The sequence below is a fragment of the Odocoileus virginianus genome, chromosome 2 (genome assembly GCF_023699985.2).
Source record: "Odocoileus virginianus isolate 20LAN1187 ecotype Illinois chromosome 2, Ovbor_1.2, whole genome shotgun sequence".
NCBI lineage: Eukaryota > Metazoa > Chordata > Mammalia > Artiodactyla > Cervidae > Odocoileus > Odocoileus virginianus.
Window position 1 is genome coordinate 4800833 of NC_069675.1, and position 26005 is coordinate 4826837.

Consider the following 26005-nt stretch of genomic DNA (forward strand, 5'->3'; position numbering starts at 1 on the left):
ACATGGGTTCCATCCCTGGACCCAGGAAGATCCCACGTGTACGTGCGTGTGTGTACACACTCAGTCACTCAGTCGTGTCCAACTCTTTGTGGCCCAATGGACTGCAGCCTGCCAGGCTCCTCTGTCCATGAGATTTCCGAGCCAAGAATACTGGAATGAGTTGCCATTTCCTTCTCCAGGGAATCTTCCCCACCCAGGGACAGAACCCGAGTCTCTTATGTCTCCTGCAGCTGCAGGTGGGTTCTTTACCACTAGCACCACCAGGGAAGATCTCACATGCCATGGAGCCACTCAGGCTGTGTACTACAACTACTGAGCCTGGGTTCTAGAGCCTGGGAAACACAACTAATGAGCGCATGAGCAGCAACCCTGAGGCTTGCATGCCCTAGAGCCCATGTCCTGCAACAAGAGAAACCACTGCAAGAAGAAGCCTGCACACTGCAAATATAGAGTGGCCCCCACTCGCCACTAGACAAAAGCCTGCATGCAGCAACAAAGACCCAGCACAGCCAAATAATAAATTAATTAAATTTTAAAAAACCTTGCAAATTGACCTTGGAATGAATTAGAATGCTGTAAGAGAATGTATAAATGAGCAACATAAAGAAAGTCTGTTCCTCCCCCTTCTTCTTAAAAAAAAAAAAGAAATTCATTTTTTTCCTTGTGGCATTTTTCAGTAAAAGCTTCTATCAAGGTACTAAATAAGAGATTCTTTTACTCTATGTGACTCCCCATCTCTGGGCCCCTCTCCCCCAAATCACCAGCTCACTATTCTCACCTCCTCCTCTGACTTATAGATCTATTCTTCTATCATTAACTACTTGCCTTTACTTAGATAAATCAATTTTCTGGCTCCTTCCTGTACTCCTCTCCTTTTATTATCTACATAAGCCTAAAAAATTCCAGCAATGTAGATGCCAACTTGCAGACTGGGCGAGAGGGGTCAGCTGGGAGAACACAGGAGTCCGTACACTTACCCCAGGCCTCACCCTGTGCGTGGCTTCCACTGGACTATTACTCTTTATAACAAAGAGAACAAGCCCTGAGCCTTTGGAGCGAGAGCACTGACTCCAAGACCCTAGACTAGCAGAGAACTAACCCTAGGGAGTATCAAATAGTGAGAACTCACACAAAGGAAACCACTTGAATACCAAACCTGGCATCACCCAACCACCAGTATCACCCTCTGAAGGATGCTTCATACGAATGAGGAGCAAAACAAAGACACAAACCCAATCATGAGCAGACGCTGAATGAGACACCACCTCACTCAGCCTTGCCCATCAGAGGAAAAACAAACAAACAGGAAAAACTCAGCACAAATCTCACCCCACACAAAACTTACAGAAACCACTGGAACAAACTTAGGAGGGCAGAAACCAAAAGAAAGAAAGAATTCAACCTTGAAGTATGGGAAAAGGAGACCTCAAACACAATAAGTTTTAAAGAAAAATAATGAAAAGGCAGAGAAACGCTACACAAGTGAAGGAACAAACTAGAAACACAGAAGTCCAAATAAATGAAGAAGAAATAGGCAAACGACCTGAAAAAGAATTCAGAATAATGATAGTAAAGATGATCCAAAACCTTGAAAACAGAATGGAGAAAATGCAAGAATCAATTAACAAAGACCTAGAAGAATTAAAGAATAAACAAACACACAACTACTGAAATTAAAAATACTCTAGAAGGCATCAATAGCAGAATATCTGAAGCAGAAGAATGAACCAGTGGGTTGGAAGATAAAATGGTGGAAATAACTTATGAAGAGGAGAATAAAGTAAAAAGAATGAAAAGAACTGAGGGCAGGCTCAGAGACCTATGGGACAATATCAAATGCACCAACATTTGAATTATAGGGGTCCCAGAAGAAGAAGAGAAAAAGAAAGGGTGTGAGAAAATTTCTGAAGAGATAATAGTTGAAAATTTCCCCAACATGGAAAAGGAAATAGTCAGTCAACTGAAAGAGGCGCAAAGAGTCCCATACAGGATAAACCCAAGGAGAAACATGCCAGGACACATACTAATCAAACTAATAAAGACTAAACACAAAGAAAGAATATTAAAACCAGCAAGCGAAAAGCAACAAGTAACATACAAGGGAAACCCCAAACGTTAACAGCTGATCTTTCAGCAGAAACTCTGCAGGCCAGAAGGGAATGGCAGGATATATTTAAAGTACTGAAAGGGAAAATTCTACAACCAAGATTACTGTACCCAGCAAGGATCTCATTCAAAATTGATGGAGAAATAAAAAGCCTTTCAGACAAGCAAAAGTTAAGAGAATTCAGTACCATCAAACCAGCTTTACAACAAATGTTGTGTCAGAGAAGAGAAAGAGCTGCAATATCAACCCCAAACAATTAAGAAAATGGCAATAGGGACATATATATCAATAATTACTTTAAATGTAAATAGATTAAATGCTTCATCCAGAAGACAGAGACTGGCTGAATGACTATAAAAACAAGACCCATATATATGCTGTCTACAAGAAACCCACTTCAGACCTAAAGACACATATAGACTGAAAGTGAGAGGATGGAAAAATATATTCCATGCAAATGGGAAGCAAAAGAAAGCTGGAGTAGCAATCCTCATATCAGACAAAACAGACCTTAAAATAAAGAATATTACAAGAGATAAGAAGGATATGACATAATCATCAAGGGATCAATCCAAGAGGAAGACAGAGCAATTGTAAGTACCTGTGCGTCCAACACAGTAGCACCTCAATACATAAGACAAACACTAACAGACATAAAAGAAGAAATTGACAGTAACACAGTAACTGTAGGAGACTTTAACACCCTATTCACATCAATGGACAGATCATCAAAACAAAATTAATAAGGAAACACAAATCTTAAATGATGCATTAGATGAGATGGATCTCACTGATATCTTCAGGACAGTCCATCCAAATGCAGAAGAATACACCTTCTTCTCAAATGGACATGGACCATTCTCCAGGAGAGACCACATCTTGGGTCACAAATCAAACTCAGTAAATTTAAGAAAATTGAAATTGTATCATGCATCTTCTCTGACTACAATGCTATAAGACTAGATATCAATTACAAGAAAAAAAACCATAAGAAACACAAACACATGGAGATTAAACAATACATTTCTAAATAACCAATAGGTTATTGAAGAAATCAAAAGGGAAATAAAAAAATTTCTAGAAACAAATGACAATGAAAACACGACAACTCAAAACCTATCAGATACAGCAAAAGGAGTTCTATGAGGGAAGTTTATAGCAATACAATCCTACCTCAAGAAACAAGAAAAACATAGAATAGACAACCTAACTTTATACCTAAAACAACTGGAAAAAAAAAACAAAAACCCCCCAAAATTAGTAGAAGGAAAGAACTCATAAAGATTTAAGCAGAAATAAATGAAAAAGAAATGAGAGAAACAACAGTAAAAATTAATAAAACTAAGAGCTGGTTCTTTGAGAAGATAAACAGAATTCACAAACCTTTAGCCAGACTCATCAAGAAAAAAAGAGAGAAGAATCAAATCAACAAAATTAGAAATGAAAAAGGAGAGGTTACAACAGACAATGCAGAAATACAAAGGATTATAGAGACTATTATGAACAACTATATGACAATAAAATGGATAACCTGGAAGAAATGGACAGATTCCTAGAAAAGTTCAATCTTCCAAGACTGAACCAGGAAGAAATGGAAATTATGAACAACCCAATTACAAGCACTGAAATTGAAGCTGTGATAAAAAATTTCCCAAAAAACAAAAGCCCAGGACCAGATGGCTTCACAGGAGAATTCTACCAAACATTTAGAGAAGAGCGAATGCCTATCCTTTTAAAACTTTCAAAAAATTGCAGAGGAAGGAACACATCCAAACTCATTTTACGAGCTCACCACCACCCTGATACCAAAACCAAAGACAGCACCAAAAAAGGAAAACTACAGGCCAATATCACTGATGAACACAGATGCAAAAATCTTCAACAAAATTCTAGCAAACAGAATTCAACAATGCATTATAAAGCTCATACAACATGAAAAAGTGGGTTCATTCCAGGGATGCAAGGATTCTTCAATACATGCAAATCAATGTGATATATATTAACAAACTGAAAAATGAAAACCATATGGTAATCTCAACAGATGCAGAAAAAGCCTTTGACAAAATCTAGCACCCATTTATGATTAAAACTCTTCAAAAAATGGGCATAGAAGGAACCTACCTCAACATAGTAAAGGCCATATATGATAAGCTGACAGCAAACATTATTCTCAATGGTGAAAAACTGAAAGCATTCCCCCTAAGATCAGGAACAAGGGTGTCCACTTTCACCACTGTTATTCAACATAGTTCTGGAAGTCCTAGCTACAGCAATCAGAGAAGAAAAAGAAATAAAAGGAATCCAGATCAGAAAAGAAGTAAAGCTCTCACTGTTTGCAGATGACATGACACTAAACCCTAAAGACAGTATCAGAAAATTACTAGAGCTAATCAGTGAATTTAGCCAAGTTGCAGGAGACAAAATCAATACACTGAAATCGCTTACATTTCTATATACTAACAATGAAAAAGCAGAAAGAGAAATTAAGGAATCAATCCCATTCACCACTGCAACAAAAGGAATTAAATATCTAGGAATAAACTTACTTAAGGAGACAAAAGAACTGTACACAAAAAATTGTAAGACACTAATGAAAGAAATCAAAGATGACATAAACAGATGGAGAGATATTCCATGTTCCTGGGTAGGAAGAATCAATATTGTGAAAATGACTACACTACCAAATGCAATCTATAGATTCAATGTGATCCCTATTAAATTACCAATGACATTTTTCACAGAACTAAAACAAAAAAATGTCACAATTCATATGGAAACACAAAAGACCCTGAATAGCCAAAGCAATCTTGAGAAAGAAGAATGGAGCTGAAGGAATCAACCTTCCTGACTTCAGATTATACTACAAAGCTACAGTCATCAAGACAGTATAGTGCTGGCATAAAAACAGGAATATAGATCAATGGAACAAGATAGAAAGCCCAGAAATAAACCTATGCACCTATGGGTACCTTATTTTTGACAAAGGAGGCAAGAATATACAATGGGGCAAAGACAGCCTCTTCAATAAATGATACAGGGAAAACTGGACAGCTACATGTAAAAGAATGAAATTAGAGCAGTTCCTAACACCATACACAAAGATAAAATGGATTAAAGACATAAACGTAAGACCAGAAACTATACAACTCTTAGAGGAAAACATAGGCAGAACACTTGATGACATAAATCAAAGCAAGATCCTCTATGACCCACCTCCTAGAGTAATGGAAATAAAAACAAAAATAAACAAGTGGGACCTGATTAAACTTGAAAGCTTTTGCACAGCAAAGGAAACTATACACAGGGTGAAAAGACAACCCTCAGAATGGGAGAAAATAATAGCAAATGGAACAGCTGACAAAAGATTAATTTCCAAAATATACAAGCAGCTCATACAACTCAATACCAGAAAAACAACCCAATCAAAAAGTGGGGAAAAGTGAAAGTGATGTAGTTCAGTCGGGTCCAACTCTTTGCGACCCCATGGACTATAGCCTACCAGGCTCCTCTGTCCATGGGATTTTCTAGGCAAGGGTACTGGAGTGGGCTGCCATTTCCTTCTCCAGGGGATCCTCCTGACCCAGAGATTGAACCCAGGTCTCCTGCATTGCAGACAGACGCTTTACCATCTGAGCCACCAGGGAAGCCCACCTAAACAGACATTTCTCCAAACAAGACATACAAATGGCTAACAAACACATGAAAAGATGCTTAACATCGCTCATTATTAGAGAAATGCAAATCAAAACCACAGTGAGATATTACCTCACACCAGTCAGAATGGCCATCATCAAAAAGTCTACAAACAATAAATACTGGAGAGGGTGTGGAGAAAAGGGAATGCTCTTGCACTGTTGGTGGGAATGTAAATTGGTACAGCCACTATGGAAGACAGTATGGAGATTCCTTAAAAAACTAGGAATAAACCCACCACATGACCCAGCAATCCCACTCCTAGGCATATACCCTAAGGAAATCCAAATTGAAAAAGATACATGTAACCCATTGTTCCCTGAAGCATTATTTACAATAGCTAGAATATGGAAGCAACCTACATGTCCATTGACAGATGAATGCATAAAGAAGTTGTATTACATATACACAATGAAATATTGCTCAGCCATAAAAAGGAATACATTTGAGTCAGTTCTAATGAGGTGGATGAACCTAGAACCTATTATACAGAGTGAAGTGAGTCAGAAAGAGAAAGATAAATGTCGTATTCTAACACATATATATGGAATCTAGAAAAATGGTACTGAAGAATTTATCTACAGGGCAGCAATGGAGAAACAGACATAGAGAATAGACTTATAGACATGGGGATAGGGGAGGAGAGGGTGAGAAGGAAGGAGTAACATGGAAACTTACATGAAAATAGATAGCCAATGGGAATTTGCTGTGTGGTTCAGGAAACTCAAATAGGGGCTCTGCATCAACCTAGAGGGGTGGGACGGGAGGGAGATGGAAGGGAGATTCAAAAGGGAGGGAATATATGCATACCTATGGCTGAATCATGTTGAGGTTTGACAGCAAACAACAAAATTCTATAAAGTAATTATCCTTCAACTAAAAAATAAATAAATTAACACAGATGTGTAGAACAGTCTTTTGGACTCTGGGAGAGGGCAAGGGTGGGATGATTTGGGAGAATGGCATTGAAAAAAAAAAAAAACTTCCAGCAATGTAAATAAAGAACATTTGTGGAGAGAAGGGGAAGAGGAAGCAGAGGAAGGGAAGGGGAAGATGTTAAAATATACAGTTTAATAATTTTATGCAAATATCTATTTATATTAAAATACTTCTAAAAAATTGAAGTATGGGTGATTTACAATAGTATTAATTTCAGGTACACAGCAAAGTGATTCATACATACATATATTTTATACACAAATATATATGCATATATATGTATTTTCAGATTCCTTTTCATTATAGGTTATTACAAGATTCTGAATATAGTTACCTGTGCTATACAGTATATCCTTGCTGTTCATCCATTTTGTATATAGTGGTAAGTGTCTGTTAATCCTATACTCCTAATTTATTTCTCCCCTCTTCCCATTTGGTAACTACAAGATTGTTTTCTATGTCTGTGAGTCTGTTTCTATTTTGTATATAAGTTCATTTGTATCACCCTTTTTTAGATTCCACATGTAGGTGACATCATACGGTATTTGTCTTTCCCTGTCTGACTTACTTCACTCAGTATGATCTCTAGGTCCATCCATGTTGGTTCACATGGCATTATTTTTCTTTTTTATGACTAATACTCCGCTGTGTATATATACCACATCTTCTTTATCCATTCATCTATTTATGGACACTTAGGTTGCTTCTGTGTCCTGGCTATTACAAATAGTGCTGCTCTGAACACTGGGGTGCATGTGTCTTTTTCAGTTAGCGTTTAGTCTTTTTCAGATATATACCTAGGAGTGGGATTGTTGGGTCATATGGTTAATTCTATTTTTAGTTTTTAAAGGACTCTCCTTACCGTTCTCCACAGTGGCTGCACTAGCTTACATTCCCATTAGTAGTGTAGGAGGGTTCCCTTTTCTACACACCCTCTCCAACATTTATTATCTGCAGACTTTTTGACGATGGCCATTCTGACTGGTGTGAGGCGATACCTCATTGTAGTTTTTGATTTGCATTTCTCTAATAATTAGCAATGTTGAGGATTTATTCATGTGCCTGTTGGCCATCTGTATGTCTTCTCTGAAGAAGTGTCTATTTAGGTCTTCTGCCCATTTTTTTTTTTTTGGGGGGGGATTAGGTTCTTTGTTAAAAATTTTTTTTAAAATCTACTTTTGCATTTTTGTCTACTGACATTAAGATACTGAAACAGAGGTTCTCTAAAGTTGGCTTGTTTGTGGTCACAGAGTCAGAAAGTAAGACAACTGGACATGCACAGTGCCAGAGAGCACCCTGGTCCTGCCTTTGTTGAGCTGTGGACTGTTCAGGGCAAAAACTGAAGGGAAGGGGTCCATATGCACTTTGGTTTTGGGGCAAAGACTGAAGGGAAGGGCCTAGATACATTTTGGTTTCCGCCCATCCCAGCCAAGAGGACTGGTGGGACACAGAGTGGATGTGGACAGACCTGGAGATGAGATCTCTCTGGGGATGCTCACGCAGGAGTCATCTCTTAAGTGTCTCCCAAAGACCTAAAGATGGGAGGGCTTTATGTTTTTGAGACTAATCTTGATTCCTCAAGAGGTTTCTAGGCAGAAGCATATCGCTCATTTAGAGCCTGCAAGAAACTCCCCAGGGAAGCATTTTTTTTTTTTTTAATCTCCAGGGCTCATTGTAACAGGACTGCATATGTAAAGGAGGTACCTGCCCTTCCAGGTCTAGTGCTGTTGGTTGAAGGTGAAACAGCCAAGCTCAGTGGTCAAGTCTCAGGTCAGTGAGAGCAGCAGAAGCGTTTATTCTGGGAGTGTTGACAAGGCAATAGCACCTTCCACATGAGTCCGTGTGTGTATGTGTGCATGCGCGCACGCACATGTTTGTCAACTTCACAGTGAATGCAAATAAGATCAACAACTACTGATGGCTGAGCTGCTCCAAGGCCCTCTCTGAGTAGGACATGAATTGCAGTTCCTGGTTCTTGGGAGTGGGAGGCTAAATTGGGAGTGTGCAAGGTGATGCCATCCAGACCTTGTGGGTTCTACGTGGCTGCCTGGCTTTCTGGCCTGCTCTTCAGGGCTTCGGTCAATCAGAACTCCTCGAATCTTTACACCGGGCAATTTCAGTGCAGGCCAGACATTGAGTGCAGCCAGGATGACGGCGGCCCATTAATAACTCATCTTTGGCAGAGCAGGCGGACACTGGGATTGCTTACTCCCTGCTCTGCGGGTTTGCCAAATGCCTCTTCGAGCTTTTAACAGAGTCCTTGTGCTACCTTCATTCGACGCTTTGGTGGAGACCCATTCACTTCCCCTTGCTGCAGTACGTGGTTCGTCACTATGAATGCAACCCAGACCCTGGGGTGCAGAAGATAGGTGTTACTTTGTTCTTGTCTGAAGACAAGACATACATATTTTGATAGTTTTGTTAAAAATGCAACCTGTGCTTGAAGAACCAAAATCTAAGTCTGGCTTTCTGTTTCATAACACATCCTGTTGAATTAGACAAAGTGGCAATATTTGAATGTAAAAATGGGTTTGTCATGGTTAGGAAAGAGCCTCATAATTTCACTTTGCAAGCCAGTTAGATAACATAAAAGAAAGCTGAAGCACTTCTGATTGTTTTACTATTGGTGTTAGGATTTTCACCTCTCAAGTGACCACTGCTTGATGGTTTATACTTGAAAGTCTTTTCACACATAACATGTGTAATTGCATCTTTTTCCTTCAACTGCCTCGGACTTTTAAGAATGAAGTCCAGTTAGAGATGAACTTCTTAGAAAGCAGAAAGAGAGACATAGATGTAGAGAACAAACTTTTGGATACCAAAGGGGAAGGAAAAGTGGGATGAATTGGGATATTGAGATCGACATATATACACTATTGAGATGATGTGAAAAATAGATAGGGCTTCCTAGGTGGCACTAGTGGTAAAGAATCAGCCTGCCAATGCAGGAGACATGAGATTCAGGTTCGATCCCTAGGTTGGGAAGATTTCCCTGGAGGAGGAAATGGCAACCCACTCCAATATTCTTGCCTGAATAACCCAATGGATAGAGGAGCCTGGCAGGTTACAGTCTATGGGGTTGCAAAGAGTCAGACACGACTGAGTGTCTGAACACCATAAATAACTAATGAGAACTTACTAGAACAGGGAACTCTACTCAATACTCTATGGTGACCTAAATGGGGAGGAAATCTAAAAATGAGTGCATATATATGTATCAGGGATTCACTCTCCTGTTCAGCAGAAACTAACACAACATTGTAAGGCAATAAAACTCCAATAAAACAATTAAAAAAGGAACAAAGTCCAGGTAGAAAGGAGAGGTACCCAGAGCCGTCCCCAGAGGGAGATTCCGGCGGCCTCATATGCTAGCACTTTTCTATGAGAAGATGACCGTGTCTGATGACATTTCAGAAACCGTCTGGTCTGCTGCTTTTTTTCCTCCTTGGCCAGGCCCTGTGGAATGCAGCATCTTAGTTCCCTGGTCAGGGATAGAAACTGTGACTCCGGCTGGGAAGCACGGAGTCTTAACCACTAGACCACCTGGTAAGTCCTGGATCGGCTCCTTAAAGATCGTCCTGTTTCACTCAGCACAATCTTTCAGCTACAGATCTGGCCAGGATGGAACTGCAAATTCCCGCGGATGATTTTGTTCCCTGTATCACAGAAACAAGAGCCTAAGACGGTCTCCTGAGGAACGCTGTGCGCCTGAGATAACCGGCCCTACTTGGAGAAGACTTGGAAAAACACAAACACAAATAAAACTTTCCAAGCGCATATCTGGACCAGAAACATGAATGAGTGTAGGGAGAGCCTCTCCCACGTGGAGGCCCCCAAGGCTGGGTATGAGAGATAGCGCAGACTCCAGGGAGCATCCACTCTTGAATGGCCGCACCTCTGCAAAAGCTATTGAAGGAAAAAACCCTTAAAAGTCACAGGACAAAGGGCTCTCCCTCAGAGTCCTTTGGAGGGAGATTTCCACTTCCTCTGCCAACCAGTGCGGGGCTAACGACTTCATTTGACAAGAGCATGCCTATCTTCTTCTGTTTTCTGAATGGAGTCTCTTTTGGTGGTTCTGATATCCATTAAAAAAGCCTGGCTTAGTTTCCAAAATGTAGCTTCCTCTGAATTCTTCAGCTTAACAAAGCCACGCTTCTCCATTTTTGTGTTAATTGTGTGTTTGCCCAAATTTAATGGATCACCTTTAAATTTCTACATAATTTTCTCATTTTCCAGATACCCACTGAGGATCCTCAGACTGAAATTAGTCACATCCCATGGTCCACGCTGAGTGGACACAGCTAAGCTTCCATCAATCTCAGGCCCCCAGAGGAGGTTTAAGAAAAAAAAGTTAGAAGACAAGATTGTGGGCCTTGGTATATCTGAGCTCCATGACATTTACGTTGGCTGACTGTTGCAGTTTTGGAAATGCCTGTTGATTAACATAAAACAGATTTAACTACATTTTTGTGTATCCCCATTTATGTTTATGCTGCTCACAAATGATGTTTATAAAGACTGGCATCATGTTAACCAACAAGGACCTACTCTACAGCAAAGGAAACTTTGCTTGATGTTATGTGGCAGCCTCGATGGGAGGGGAGTTTTGGGGAGAACGGACATATGTATATGTATGGCTGAGTCCCTTCACTGTTCTACTTGAAACTGTCACATCATTAATTGGCTATACTCTGATATAAAACAAAAAGTTAAAAAAAAGAGTGCTATCATATAATAAAACTGGCCATCTTAAAAGAATTTTGCATTTGCTTCTGGTGATAGTAAAATTTTATGTATAAAAGATTACCTAACTAAACTTTAGGGCCATTAAACAAATAAACAGACAAAAACCTCCTGTTGAGCACTGGTGTTTCACTGACTGTGACTGAGGTTTGAATGATGATTACTTCATGTGACCAAGATCTGATCATTTTCAAAGAGAGCTACTGTTTTGTTTCCATATTAACAAGAAACCAATCTATCAGTATAATTAAACTGGATAGTTAGCTTAGGCACAGCATTAATGAAAGACTAAAAATAAAAACAAACCTAGACTACTCCTTTTTTCATTCCTGCTGTTAGGTTTAATACATGTAATATTTTATATACATTCCCTGGTAGCTCAGACAGTAAAGAATTCGCTTGCAATACAGGGAACCTGGCTTTGAACCCTGGGTTGGGAAGATCCTCTGGAGATGGGAACAGCTAACCACTCCAGTATTCTGGCCTGGAGAATTCTATAGATGGAGGAACCTGGCAGACTACAGTCCATGGGCTCGCAAAGAGTCGGACATGACTGAGCGACTCTCACTTAATATATGTAATACATACTTTTTTGTATAGTCATTGAGAATAGGGCATTTCCCAGCATTTAAAAAGTACTTTGGAATTTTGAGGTTAAATGATCATAATGAATATTACAAATGTGTAATTCATCAAGACTGACAAGCCAGCATCTTGCACGATATCTGACATTTAGTAGGCATTCAAGATTGTTCTGAGAATGACTTTTATGGAAAAATGTTTTAGTTCTTGTTGGCTACAAACCCCATCTATGATACAGGTCATTTCTAATGTAGCAGAAACTTGATTTTGGAGCCTCAGCCCTCAAACCTGGTCCTGATTACTGCTTCAACTCCTGTTTATATAATTCTACACAATTTTGGCAGGAATCAAGAGCACATACCAGGGTGTTGGCTTTTATGAATCTCCTGAGATGTGAATGTCAAGTTGACTGGATGAACTCTGGCCACAAATCCCAGACAAGCACAATGACTCTATTTATTCAGACTTGGCCGCCTGAATGCAGATTGACTCTGCGGGTAATAAATTTTCACAGGCCAAGAACTTCAGCATCCACCAAGCTGATCCTGAGAAGAAAAATGCACCCAAGGAAGTGGAGCTGGGCTGCAAAAACCTCCTGTATTTTTACTTCACATCTGCATGTCATTCAGCTGATTCATCTGGTGACTGATGGGCATGCCCTGCTGATGGCTTCAGAGGTTCTGAAAAGCTCTGCTTTCTGTTATGCAATTGTCATATTAAAAAGGAACAAGGGAGAAAATGAACAGCGGCCATTACAATTGGCAATCTGCTTTTAATATCCCACTCAGAGCTGATGCTACTTACCCAGTGACCTCTACAGTAAAGAGCAGAAAATTGAGATGGGAACGTTCTGCATGCTTCTTCATAAGAAACGAATGTTAACAAAAAGCAGTCAGAACTGCAATTCGGCACTCAGAGCGGCCTCACCTATAATCCTGACACCTTGATGAGCGAAACTTTAGCATTTTTCTCAGAGGACTAGATTCTTTTTGAGAGAGATTATTAGTACTCTATGCGTTAAGAAGAAGCAAATAACTGGCTCTTTAACTTGCAGATTTATGTTAACTACGTGGACATCTATTAAATTAATTGTGGGCTCTCCAAATATTGATTGGGGATTAAAAGGTAACTTTTCTTCATTGTGAGAAGCAAATGATGCCAGTAGGAAAATTTCCCTCTGCAGATTATATCCCATGATCACTGCCTGTAAAATTAAAACTGTCAGTTTAAGTGGATAAACCATGCTCATTTAAAGAGAAAAATGCAGTTATATAATTAAAATGAAAAGACTGCCTAATATGTGTGGATAATGTAATTACTGGAAGCTGCAGGCACACACATAGCCATTCAGTTTGGATCCCCGTGCCTTACTTCCCTGAGTTAATGTATTTGTCATCTCTGAAACACTGTTTGCAGTTGACACCATCTCAGCTGCTCCTTGTTGAATGTTTTAATCACGTGGCCTTGTCCTTACACCTTAGCTATAATAATTTCAACTAAGTACTTGCTATGTCCAACTGCCCAAGCTCACCCTCCTCACTTGAGAGGCAGAACTCATTTTTTAAACTTGCCTTTTATTTATTTACTTTTATTTTTGACTTCAATGAGTGGCATGCAGGATCTTAGTTCCCCAACTAGGGATTGAACCCATGCCCCCTGCAGTGGAAGCATGTTGTTTTAACCACTGGATCTCCAGGGAAGTCCCAGAACTCATTTTTTCACTGAATGGGAAGACATGCAATATAATTCATCTCTCCCTTCCAAATCCACCAAAAAGTTCCTTTGGTACTTAGTAGTTTCAGGAAGCACTTTGTCTTAAATCTTTTAATGCCATCACTTTCTTCCAAAGGAACACTGGTGTCCAGAATTGCTAAAGCCAAGGGTTGCAGGCAAGGAGGTGCCACACATATTCTGTGTCCTTCCTTAATTTGCCCAAACAAGAAATCTGACTCTCAAATCATCTGTCTTATTTCCATTTTGAGAGTCAAAAGTATGAAAATTATAAGAATAAACATGAGACTGAACATCCATTTTTCTTAAACCTCCAAATTCATTAAACCTGGTCACAATTCCGGATCTAGAGATTACAGTCAAAATTCTACAGTGTGTGAAAGGGGAGGCTGTGAAGAAATCCATTCTCTTGGTTTTTGGAGATTTCTGGAAATAACTAACCTCAGTATGCCCTGGTACAAAGCTGTAGGCTTCCTAGGTGGCTCAGATAGTAGAGGACCTGCCTGCAATGCAGGAGACCTGGGTTCAATCCCTGGGTTGGGAAGATCCCCTGGAGAAAGGCATGACAACCCACTCCAGTATTCTTGCCTGGAGAATTGCATGGACAGAGGAGCCCAGCAGGCTACAGTCCGTGGGATTGCAAAGAGTCAGACAGAACTGAGCACAAAGCAGTTGTTGACGTTTCTACAGAGATTGGATAAATGTTTTTCTCCTAAATAGGTAGGTGAATTGTGTATTTATCTACAATTTTTGACCTTGGGTCTGTGCTTTTTGTCTTCTTTGTCAACACCTTTGATCTTCGGATAAGACTAATTTGAAAAATCACAGTGTTTAATAAAAGAAATAGATGGAAAGTCATCCTTGATACTTAACAATAGACAGCAGGAAGTATTCTTAATTCAGCTTAACATTATGCATCATTCACATATCCATTTAGCAAGTACACAGCACCTCTGCTGTGCCAAATACAGTTCCTTCCCCTCAGGAAACTTCCAATCTGGTTGGTAGAGATATTTTTAAAAATAAATATAATACATAACCAAAATTATGATGAGTCCTAAGAAGAAAGATTAGGTATGATGACAAGGACTAACAAGGGGCCCAAGTTAAGACTACTGAAGGCTCCCTGATGAAGTGAAATTGATGCTGCACCTCCAAGATGAGTAGGTATTAGCGGGGCAAAAAATGAGGGAGGAGAGGCCTACGGAGGCCCTAAGCCACCTGGGCTCAACTTCCTAGAGGAGCTGAAATAAGACCCCTGGAGTGGAAATACCAAGACCCATCTCAGTGTGAAGTGAAGTGGAAGCCCTGAGTGAAGCCAGCCGGTGTAGGGTGCTGTCAGCTACACTATGGGCTTTGGATTGTGCCCCAAGTGGAATGGGAGCCCATTTAAGGGATCTGATTTTGATGATCTGACTTGATCTTTTAAAAAAGATCCCTGTGTATTATAGAGGAGTAAGAAGGGAGATATGCTGGTTCCTACTGGACTGGTTTAGACTAGCCAGGATGGAAAGAGGTAAGATGGATGGACTAACAGCTGTGAATTTATAGGACTTGGAGATAAAACTAACATTGGAGTGAGGAATGGGGGCGTCATCAAGGATGAGTCCGATGTTTCCAGACTTGAACAACTGGGTGTCTGGCAGTTCTAGGTTAGAAATGGAAACAATTGCAAGGGAACAGATTTGTGTGTGGGTAGGGAGAGGGGTGGCAAAAACCAGACTGGATCTGAAATGCCTGTGAGACATCCAAGTGGAAAAATCAAGCAGGTCTGTGGTTCAGAAGAGAGCTCTGAGCTGAGGATATAACTTCAGAAATTGTGAGTGTATAAAAACTGAAGGTCATGGGAATTGATGAGCTCACCCTGAGAGAGACAGACAGACAGAGGAAGTGGGGAAGATAAATCAGGAATAAACGATGAAAGATTTCAACATTCAAGACTGGCTGGAGGAGGCGCAGTCAGCAAAGGAGTCTGAGAAGAAGACGGGCAAGAAACAAGGAGGGTATGACATCAGAAACCTCCAGAAAAGTGGAATAACCAACAGTTTTCAATGCTGTAAGTCTTCTGAAAGGAGACTTCAGAAGGAAAAAGCCTGAAAACAGCCCAGCACATGTGGCTCTGCAGAACCACTGCAGACACTGTGGCCCAGTGAGTGGTTCTGGTGGAGAGCAGGGGCAGAAAAGGGTCCAAGGAGTGAGTCCCCAAGCACCTGGGAGGAAATCTTGATAAGAGGAAGGCAGTATCCTCTTGTAATAGGGAGAAGGGAGAAGATGAACGAAGGAAAAGGTAGCTGTGTCCATCTGGTTACAGGAAGATGATACTTTCCGGCTAGATGCCAGTCAGCACGGTATGCAACAGGGAAGTAAAGATGAATAAGGCACAGAATAAGATTCAGGTCATTCACTCAAGAAGTCAGGAAGATAGATAACTAAATCTCATATTATCAATTCTGTGATGGAGGTAATTACAGGATCCTAAGGGAGAAAACTTAAAAATTCCATCACTAGTGAACTGTTATGTGTATATAATGTAATACCTAGAACAGGCACTAAAAAAGCTATACAAAGAGATCCACTCAAAAATACTATACATAAACAGAAATGGAATTCTATAAAATGTTCAGGGAACCCATAGGAATTCAGGAAAAAGAAAACAGAAAAATGAAAAAATAAAGAGAACAATCAGAAGACAAAAAATAAAATGATAAAGATTAAGTCCTAACATAATTATCATTAATGTAACATAATGTTACATTATTTACATTAATATTGATTACTTACCTTAATTATCAACCAGTAATTACATTAAATGTAAGTGGTCCAAATACATTGAATTAAAAGACAGAAGTTGCAAAGAGGATGAAAGATATGACATCATATGTTGTCTATAAGAAACTAATTTCAAATATAACAATATAGGTAGGTTGTAAGTAAAAGAATGGGAAAAGTTATATCATGCAAACATAATTAAAAGTAACCAATAGGTGCCACCCTGATATCAGGTAAAGCAGACATCAATGCAAAGAAATTTAGGAGTGCTGGAGTGGAGCATGTGTGCGAAGGTGCTTTAGTTGTGTCCCACTCTGTCCAGCCAGGTTCCTCTGTCCTCGGCATTCTTCAGGTCAGAACGCTGGAGCGGGCCTGCCATGCCCTCCTCCGAGGGGCCCTCCTGACCCAGGGATTGAACCCAGCTCTCATGTCTCCTGCGGTGGCAGGCAGGTTCCTTACCACTAGTGCCACATGGGAAGCCCAGAGTGGCACATACATGATGACAAAAGGTCAGTCCACCAAGAAGAAAAAGCAATCCCAAATGTGTGCGCAAAATAACAGCAGTAAAGCATGTGAAGCAAAAACACTGATGGAATAGAAAGGAGAAATAGACAAACCCACAGTTGCAGTTGGAGGCTTCAACACTCCTCTCCCAACAATGGATAGAGCAACTAGACAGAAAGTCAGCAAGGATACAGAATAACTCAAGGATGACATCAACCAACAGGTTCTAATTGACATTTATGGAACACTCCATCCAATATCAGCAGAATATACATTCTTTCAAGTGCCCATAAAACATATCAATGTAGACCATATCTTGGGCCATAAAAAGTACTCAATATACTTACAAAAACTGAAATCATATAGGATGTATTCTTAGACCATAATAGAATCAAACTAGAAATCAATACAAGGAAGATCACAGGAACTCTCCAAACACTGGGAAATAAAACAACATAGTTCTAAAAGCATCAGAGAGGACATCACTCTGAACTCAATTACAGTGAAGGTACAAATATAGAGAAATTTATGAGATGTAGCTTTAGCACTGCTGAGAGTGAGATGTATAGCACTAAGTCATTATTCTTAAAACAGGACAATCATAGATCAATAATCTAGGCTCCCTCAAGAAAGGAGAAAAAGAAGAGCAAAATAATCCAAAGCAAATACAGGAGGGAAATAATAAAGGCAAGAAATCAATGAAATTGAAAGCAGAAAAATTGACAGAGAATATCAGTGAAACAAAAAGCTAGTTCTTTGGGAAAAGCAATAAAATTGATACCCTTCTAGTAAGACTGACAAAGAAAAAAATAAAGATCAGTGTTAAGAATGAAACAGGGGCAAGGATAAAGAAGTTTTGGTACACATATCCAAAGGAGTATTACTCAGCCATAAAAAGAACACATTTGAGTCAGTCCTAATGAGGTAGAAGAACCTAGAGCCTGTTATACAGAGTGAAGTAAGTCAGAAAAAGAAAAAAACGTTGTATGCTAATGCATTTATAGGGGCTTCCCTGATAGCTCAGTTGGTAAAGAATCCACCTGCAACGCAGGAGACTCTGGTTCAGTTCCTGGGTTCGGAAGATCCTCTGGAGAAAGGATAGGCTACCCACTCCAGTATTCTTGGGCTTTCCTTGTGGCTCAGCTGGTAAAGAATCTGCCTGCAATTCAGGAGACCTGGGTTGGGAAGATCCCCTGGAGAAGGGAAAGGCTACCCACTCCAGTATTCTGGCCTAGAGAATTACATGGACAGTCCATGAAGTTGCAAAGAGTCAGACACAACTGAGTGACTTTCACTTTCATGGAATCTAGAAAGATGGTACTGATGAACCTATTTGCAGGACAGCAATGGAGACACAGACATAGAGAACAAAGCTGTGGACACAGTGGAGGAAAGAAAGGGTGGGATGAATTCAGAGAATAGCATGGAAACATATACTTTACCATATGTAAAATAGATAGCCAATAGGAATTTGCTGTATGATGCAAGAAGCTCAAATCAGGTGCCCCGTGACAACCTAGAGGGGTGGGATGGGGTGCGAGGTGAGAGTGAGGTTCAAGAGGGAGGGGACACGGGTATACCTATGGCTGATTCATACTGATGCATGGCAGAGACTAATGGCAAATAGATGGGGAGACAGTGGGAACAGTGGCTGACTTTATTTTTCTGGGCTCCAAAATCACTGCAGATGGTAATTGCAGTCACGAAATTAAAAGACGCTTACTCCTTGGAAAGAAAGTTATGACCAACCTAGACAGCATATTAAAAAGCAGAGACATTACTTTGCCAACAAAGGTCCCTCTAGTCAAGGCTATGGTTTTTCCAGTGGTCATGTATGGATGTGAGAGTTGGACTATAAAGAAAGCTGAGTGCCGAAGAATTGATGCTTTTGAACTGTGGTGTTGGAGAAGACACTTGAGAGTCCCTTGGACTGCAAGGAGATCCAACCAGTCCATCCTAAAGGAGATCAGTCCTGGGTGTTCACTGGAAGGACAGATGCTGAAGCTGAAACTCCAATACTTTGGCACCTCATGCGAAGAGCTGACTCATTGGAAAAGACCCTGATGCTGGGAAAGATTGAGGGCAGGAGGAGAAGGGGATGATAGAGGATGAGATGGTTGGATGGCATCACTGACTCGATGGACATGGGTTTGGGTAAACTCTGGGAGTTGGTGATGGACAGGGAGGCCTGGCATGCTGCTGTTCCCTGGGGTCACAAAGAGTCAGACATGACTGAGTGACTGAACTGAACTGAACGCAATAGTGTAAAGCAGTTATTCTCCAATTAAATATAAACAAATTAAAAATTTTTAAAAAGAATTTAAAAAAAAGAATGAAACAGGGGCTATCACTGTAGACCCAGACTTCAAATAGACAATGAAGTAATACAACTCTACACACATAAATATGACAATTTATTTTTTTTTCTTTTCTTTTTTTTTTTAAATATGACAATTTAAATGACATCATGGGGACTACGTCCCTAGCAGTCCAGTGGTTAAGACTTCGCCTTCCAACCCAAGGGGTGCAGGTTCAATCCCTAGCTGGGGAAGTAAGATCCCACATGCCTTGGGGCCAAAATCCAAAACATAAAACAGAAACACTGTAAAACAGATGACCAGTGCAAGTTTGGTGCGTGAAGAAGGGCATCCGAAGCCAGCGCTCTGGGATAACCCAGAGGGATGGGGGGGAGGGAGGCGGGAAGGGGGGACACATGTATACACATGCTCCCCGATTCATGTTGATGTATGGCAAAACCCACCACAATATTGTAAAGTCATTATCCTCCAATTAAAATACATTAATTTAAAAAAATGGTCCACGTCAAAAAATCTTAAAAAAAAAAATGACACAATGGATTAATTACTTGAAAAGCATATCCTGCCATAACCTACCCAATGTGAAATGATCTAAATAGCCCTTTAACTATCAAGAAAATAGAATATTTAAGTTTCTAAAAGTCTCCAAGCCCACATGGTTTCCCTGGAGAATTCTGACAAAAATTTAAAGAAGAATTAACATTAATCTTATACAATTGCTTCAAGAAAAAGAAGAGCCGAAAACACTTAGCAATTCATGTTATAAGCCAGCATTACCCTTATGTCAAAACCAGACACAGACAATACAGAAAAAGAAAGCTTTGGATCAATATTCCTCATGAATATAAAAAGACAAGCATGTGAGGAAATGTAGAGCAAAAGGAATTCTCTAACATTGCTGGTGGCAGAGTCAGAAGGTACAACCATTTTGGGAAAATGGCTTGGGATAATCTACTCAAATTGAACATCCTACAGCATTTTTACTCTTGCGGACAGACCCAACAAGAACGTTCCCACATGCTCCTCAAAGACTTGTACAAGAATGTTAGTAACAACACTATCCCAATAGCCCTAAATGCCCTTGTGTCTGTCAGCCGTAGGTTGGGTAAGCAAATGATAGTATATGCACATGATGGATAAGGATCCAGCAATGGAAATGAGCAAACTTCACTTATATGCAATATCATGCATGAGTCTTACAAACAAAATGCTGAGTGACAGAAGCCAGACACAACAGCATTCAGTCAGAATCCTACTGATGTCAATGTGAAAGACAAATGCAGTTATGATACGGTGTTAGAAATCAGGAGTAGTTACTCTGGAAAGAGATGTGGGACACCCGAGAGACTGGTCATGTGTGTGTCTTGATTTGAGTGCTGGTTACATGAGTGTGGTTTATGAATACTCATCAAGTCATACTCTGAGGTGAAAGTGAAAGTGAAGTCGCTCAGTTGTGTCTGACTCATTGAGACCCCATGGACTGTAGTCCACCAGGCTCCTCCATCCACGGGATTCTCCAGGCAAGAATACTGGAGTGGGTTGCCATTTCCTTCTCCAGGGGATCTTCCCGACCCAGGGATCGAACCTGGGTTTTCCGCATTGCAGGCAGACACTTTAACCTCTGAGTCACCAGGGAAGCCCTTTATGTGTAACTTTTATCATGCATGAGTGCTAAGTCACTTCTCTTGTGTCTGGCTCTTTGCAATCCCATGGAACTTTGCCTGCCAGTCTCCTCTGTCCATGGAATTCTCCAGGCAAAAATATCGGAGTGGGTTGCCATGCCCTCCTCCAGGGGATCTTTCTGACTCAGAGACCAAACCCATATCTCTTATGTCTCATGTACTGGCAGGCAGGTTCTTTACCACTGAAGCCACCTGGGAAGTCCAACTTTTCGTCTGGCATATTCAACTGTGGTGGTTTAGTCACTAAGTTGTGTCCGGCTCTTGCAACCCTATGGACTGTAGCCTGCTGGGCTCCTCTGTCCATGGGATTCTCCAGGCAGTTGATGTAAAAAGAAGGAAAAAGCCTGTTGGACCTGGTGATATGAAGGTTACCGGTGAGCACAAGTTGTGAGGAGGTGGCGGGCTGCAGGCATCTCATGTCAATTCCAGCTCTGCATGAGCAGCACTGGAACCCAGGGCTGCAGGGCCGCCGGGGGTGGGAGGGGGGAGCAGGGAGCCGAGGCCAGGCTGCAGACAGCGCAGAGCAGCTCGGGGGCTGGGGCAAGGCTGCAGGGCCGCCGGGGGCAGAGAGGGAGCCGAGGCCAGGGCTGCTGAGCCCGCGCTCACTCAGTAAACTGGCCTGTCTCAGATTTTGAAAGCACAGAGGCTGCGAGGATAAAGGAACACTAGACAGGAATATGCAATTGCATCTGAGTCTGAGGCTACTTTCTGAACAACAAACAGGTGGAGCAACTCTGTGCTCTTGTAGGAGCTCCTTTATCACCGCAGCTACACAGGCTGGTGACCGACAGTCACAGGACAACCCGGTGTCATGTCAGAAAAGGCCAAGAATTTCAGTGCACTGTACTTACCAAGGCCGGAAAAAGTTCTTGAAAGATTTTGGGCTAAGGGACAGACTCTGATTATATTTGAAAACCTCACATATGTAAGATGCTTAATTATCTCTCCATGCCAGAGAAAGGCAGATTGTGTATATGTGCTGTGTGTGTGCAAATCCTCCACTCTTTTGGGGGCACAATCATATTTTGGTCGTGAAGAGAAAACACAATTCTGTATCATCAGTCTTTATTTATCTACTTTCCTTTTTTTCTTTTGAAAACCTTTATTATTTATTTATTTGGCTATGCCAGGTCTTAGCTGCAGCATGTAGGATCTTTAGTTGCTGCCTGGGAGATCAAATTTGGGTGCCCTGATTGGAAGTGTGGAGTCTTAGCCACTGAACCACCAGGAAAGTCTCATTAGTCTTTTTTTTAAAAGCATGAGAATTATAATTTTGTGATTAGGCCAGGAGATATATATGTATATGAAGGCCAAGCTCTACACACACACACACACACACACACACACACACACAAAGGATAACATAATCAGTGTTAAGACAATCACTAAACTGCCATATACAAAACCACTGTCTGGAGTTTTAATTACAAGGGAGGATTAGGATATGAAAATCGTTCATTCTTTCATTGCAAATGACAGGACGATGTAGAAACATAGGGACCAAAAGCAAGAAGAAAGACCTGACCAGTATATTCACAGAACAGGATTTTCCATGGCTACAGAGTGGAAAGGAGTAGCTAATAAAGCAAAATGGGTAAACTAAAAGTTTCCACTGCCTTAGACAATTTGTCTGGTCCATCCTTGAATTTTTAAACTGTGTTTTCAGTAGGAATATTTTCTGGAAATAACCCAGGAAATTCTTTCCAAATTAACACTTGCTGAATGAAACAGTCTGTAAACCACTTTTCCAATATGAAGTATACACAATCTACACATTTGCTGTACATTCCACATTAAGTACATTGTGGAAGGTACTTAATCTGAATGTTCACTGGGGAAAAAGACACAAGAGATGAGATCATTTGCTTATAGATACAAAGATGATGACCAACATGACCAATTCACTCCCTAGTTCTGCCAAGATCATCAGGTTGTGGATGTCTGGCCTGCTGGGTGCACCCAGAAACAGATGGATCTATCTCTTAACAACCAAAAGCCTGAGTGGTCCTGCTTGCTCAAAACTCCTTCCCGTGGGCCTTTCTTGGCTGGCCCATCTAGTTTCAAACTGCACTGAGCTCTGTCTTGTCCTCAGTCCCTTCTTCAATGCCTCACCTTCTCTTACGGGGTGGGGGGCTCTTGTGTGACCCCACAGCTCAGATGCTCTTCCTGGATTTTGCCTTTGACTTTGATCTCTCCTTGGCACACTCTCTTGGTACCTTATTTGCGTTTGGATGTCTAGACGGCTGCGTGACCTGAGTGGCATTCCGTGATACCTCTGCATAAAATTCACTATCCCAAGATCAACTGAACAGTGCATGTGTCTCATATCACATGTAAAAATGACACAGAAAACCTCTCTGAATTGTCTTTATACCGATCACATTTACCCCAACTTGACACAGTACAAAATAGGTGATGAGAAAAAGGAAACAGAAGCAGAGGAAAATCTGTCTTCCAAGTTTTCAAACTTGCTTTAAAATACAAACATTTCCTGAAATGCAGAAGTGAAAGTGATGAATGTTAAGTGGGTATTTGTTCACCTTAACTGACTGATCAGAAGAGTATTTATAAACCCCTGACTGATGTCTGCAGCTGATAAATCAACACCAGAGGAGAACGTTTCAAGCACATTTATCACTTAAGACAAACAGGCTATTCTGAGTGTGATTATTTTTTATTCATCACTTTAGCTTACCTCTGCATTCGCTTCTGCTCAGTGTTAATAGTATCTGTGGAAGACTTCTCAATATTTAATGCTACAGCATGCTTACTGCATGCTGATGAGGTGAAACTCACACGTTTGATCTCCAGAAAGCCAGTAACCTTTCCAAAAAAAGTTTCTATCTCACACTGAAGCCTGATCCCAGGTGGCTTCCTATGTAAATAGCTGCTGATGGCTTCAACGCCATGAAGATACAGAATTACAGCTTTAAGGGAAATTAAAGGCCAAGATATTTATATTTGAACAGACTTGCTGAATGGCACAGAATCCCATCATCAGCAGAGGACACCCAGCAGCCAAGGGTATTGCAATCCAGCATCCATACGACTCAACACCCAGGACCATCTACTGGGTCAGCATTACCATGTCACATTCAAAGAACTACAACATGAAAGGAAATCTTACCTGTTCATTTTCCTCTTCATCGCTGCTTAGCTTAAGGTCATCCTCTAGCATTCTAAAAGAGGGAACACAAAAGTACAGATACTTAGCAAATTCAAGAGACTTCAGCACCAAAATACCTGTGTTAGAGCAACGCTCCAGTAATGAGTGTAGCTTTTGTTCCTGTTCAGTCGCAAAGTTGTCTCCGACTCTTTGTAGCCCTATGGACTAGAGATCAAATCAGTCAATGCTAAAGGAAATCAACCCTGGATATTCATTGGAAGGACTGATGCTAAAGCTGAAGTTCCAATACTTTGGCCACCTGATGCGAAGAGCTAACTCATTGGAAAAGATCCTGTTGCTAGAAAGATTAAGGGCAGGAGAAGAAAGGGGAGATAGAGGATGAGATGGTTGGGTATCATCATCAACTCGATGGACATGAGTTTGAGCAAACTCCAGGAGATAGTGAAGGATAGGGAATGAGTGTATTAGATTTCCTCATTGGAAAAATGTTTCCTTTTGAGCCCTTTTCCTCCAATGCCACATTATGAAAATGAACCCTCAGGACAGCCATAGGACATGACAAGATGCTTCAAGAATATGAGGCTTTAAACAAACAGAATCAAATGGGTGCTCTTCCTTGTGACATTTTAATTCCATAATTATTTGCTCATTGTTTCCCATGTGGCAGGGGTTCGGCCATATCTCTATTATTATTGGCAGGAGGAGAGGAGGAGAGTGAGCAGAACTCTGCCAAGAGCTAGAAAATAGTAAACTTGAGTTCTCGGTGCAGCTGTTTGATGTTCCCCATTGGAGATCTGGAGAAGAATCACTATCTGACCATCCTCCTGGATGGGAAGAATCAAGTAGCAGGAAACTTTCTGAAATATCTCATCCCTCAGGTGCGTCATGACAGACCCAGTGGGAAAGCATATTTTTGGGTCCATGAAAGTTAAATCCATGCTTTCAAACTGTGGTGCTGGAGAAGACTCTTTGAGAGTCCCTTGGACTGCAAGAAGATCAAACTAGTCAACCCTAAAGGAAATCAACCCTGAATATTCATTGGAAGGACTGATGCTGAAGCTGAAGCTCTAATCATTTGGCCACCTGATGCAAAGACCCAACTCATTGGAAAAGACCTTGATGCTGGGAAAGATTGAGGGCAGGAGGAGAAGGGGATGACAGAGGATGAGATGATAGGATGGCATCATTGACTCAATGGACATGAGTTTGAGCAAATTCTGGGAGACGGTGAAGGACAGGGAAGCCTGGTGCACTGCATTCCATGGAGTCACAAAGAGTTGGACACGTCTTAGTAACCGGACAACAAAAAGTTAAAAGTCAAAAATTTAAAAAAAAACCTGAAAAAGAATAGATACATGTATATGTAAAACTGAATCACTTTGCTGTACACAATATTGTAAATCAACTATACTCAAATATAAAATAAAAATATAGGAAGATGATAGATATATAAAAAATTAAATTTTAAAAAGAAACAAAATTCAAATGTTATTATTTCTGATGATGATGAAACTATATTCTTAACAGCATTGCTCATTTATTTCTTTATAGAATAATTGTTTTCACAGGACATCATTCAAAAGAAATCTCACTAAGAAGCACATCTAAACACAGATGAGTGCAAAACTGCTCTGCCTGAAGCAAGGGGAAAAGTCCATTTTTGGATGGACACCGAGGCTCCAGGGATCAGTCTGGAGGCCCATGAGTCCCTGTGCTCGAAAGGCCTCACTGTCCTCTCTGAAGTTACCTCCAAAGTCCAAAGTCTGGGACTCCCCTGGTGGTTCAGGGGCTGAGACTCTGTGCTCCCGAG

The 26005-nt window shown here is 40.7% G+C and overlaps 1 protein-coding gene across 10 annotated transcripts in view; it reads right to left on the reverse strand.

Annotated features, from left to right (window-relative positions):
- AFF3 (ALF transcription elongation factor 3) overlaps positions 1-26005 on the reverse strand; it is a 578695-nt gene that overhangs the window by 107683 nt on the left and 445007 nt on the right. For all 10 annotated transcript variants that reach the window (XM_070474966.1, XM_070474933.1, XM_070474952.1 and 7 more), the window contains one exon: positions 24196-24247. In XM_070474966.1, coding sequence (XP_070331067.1) covers positions 24196-24247 — 52 coding nt within the window. The remainder of the gene's footprint in view (positions 1-24195; positions 24248-26005) is intronic.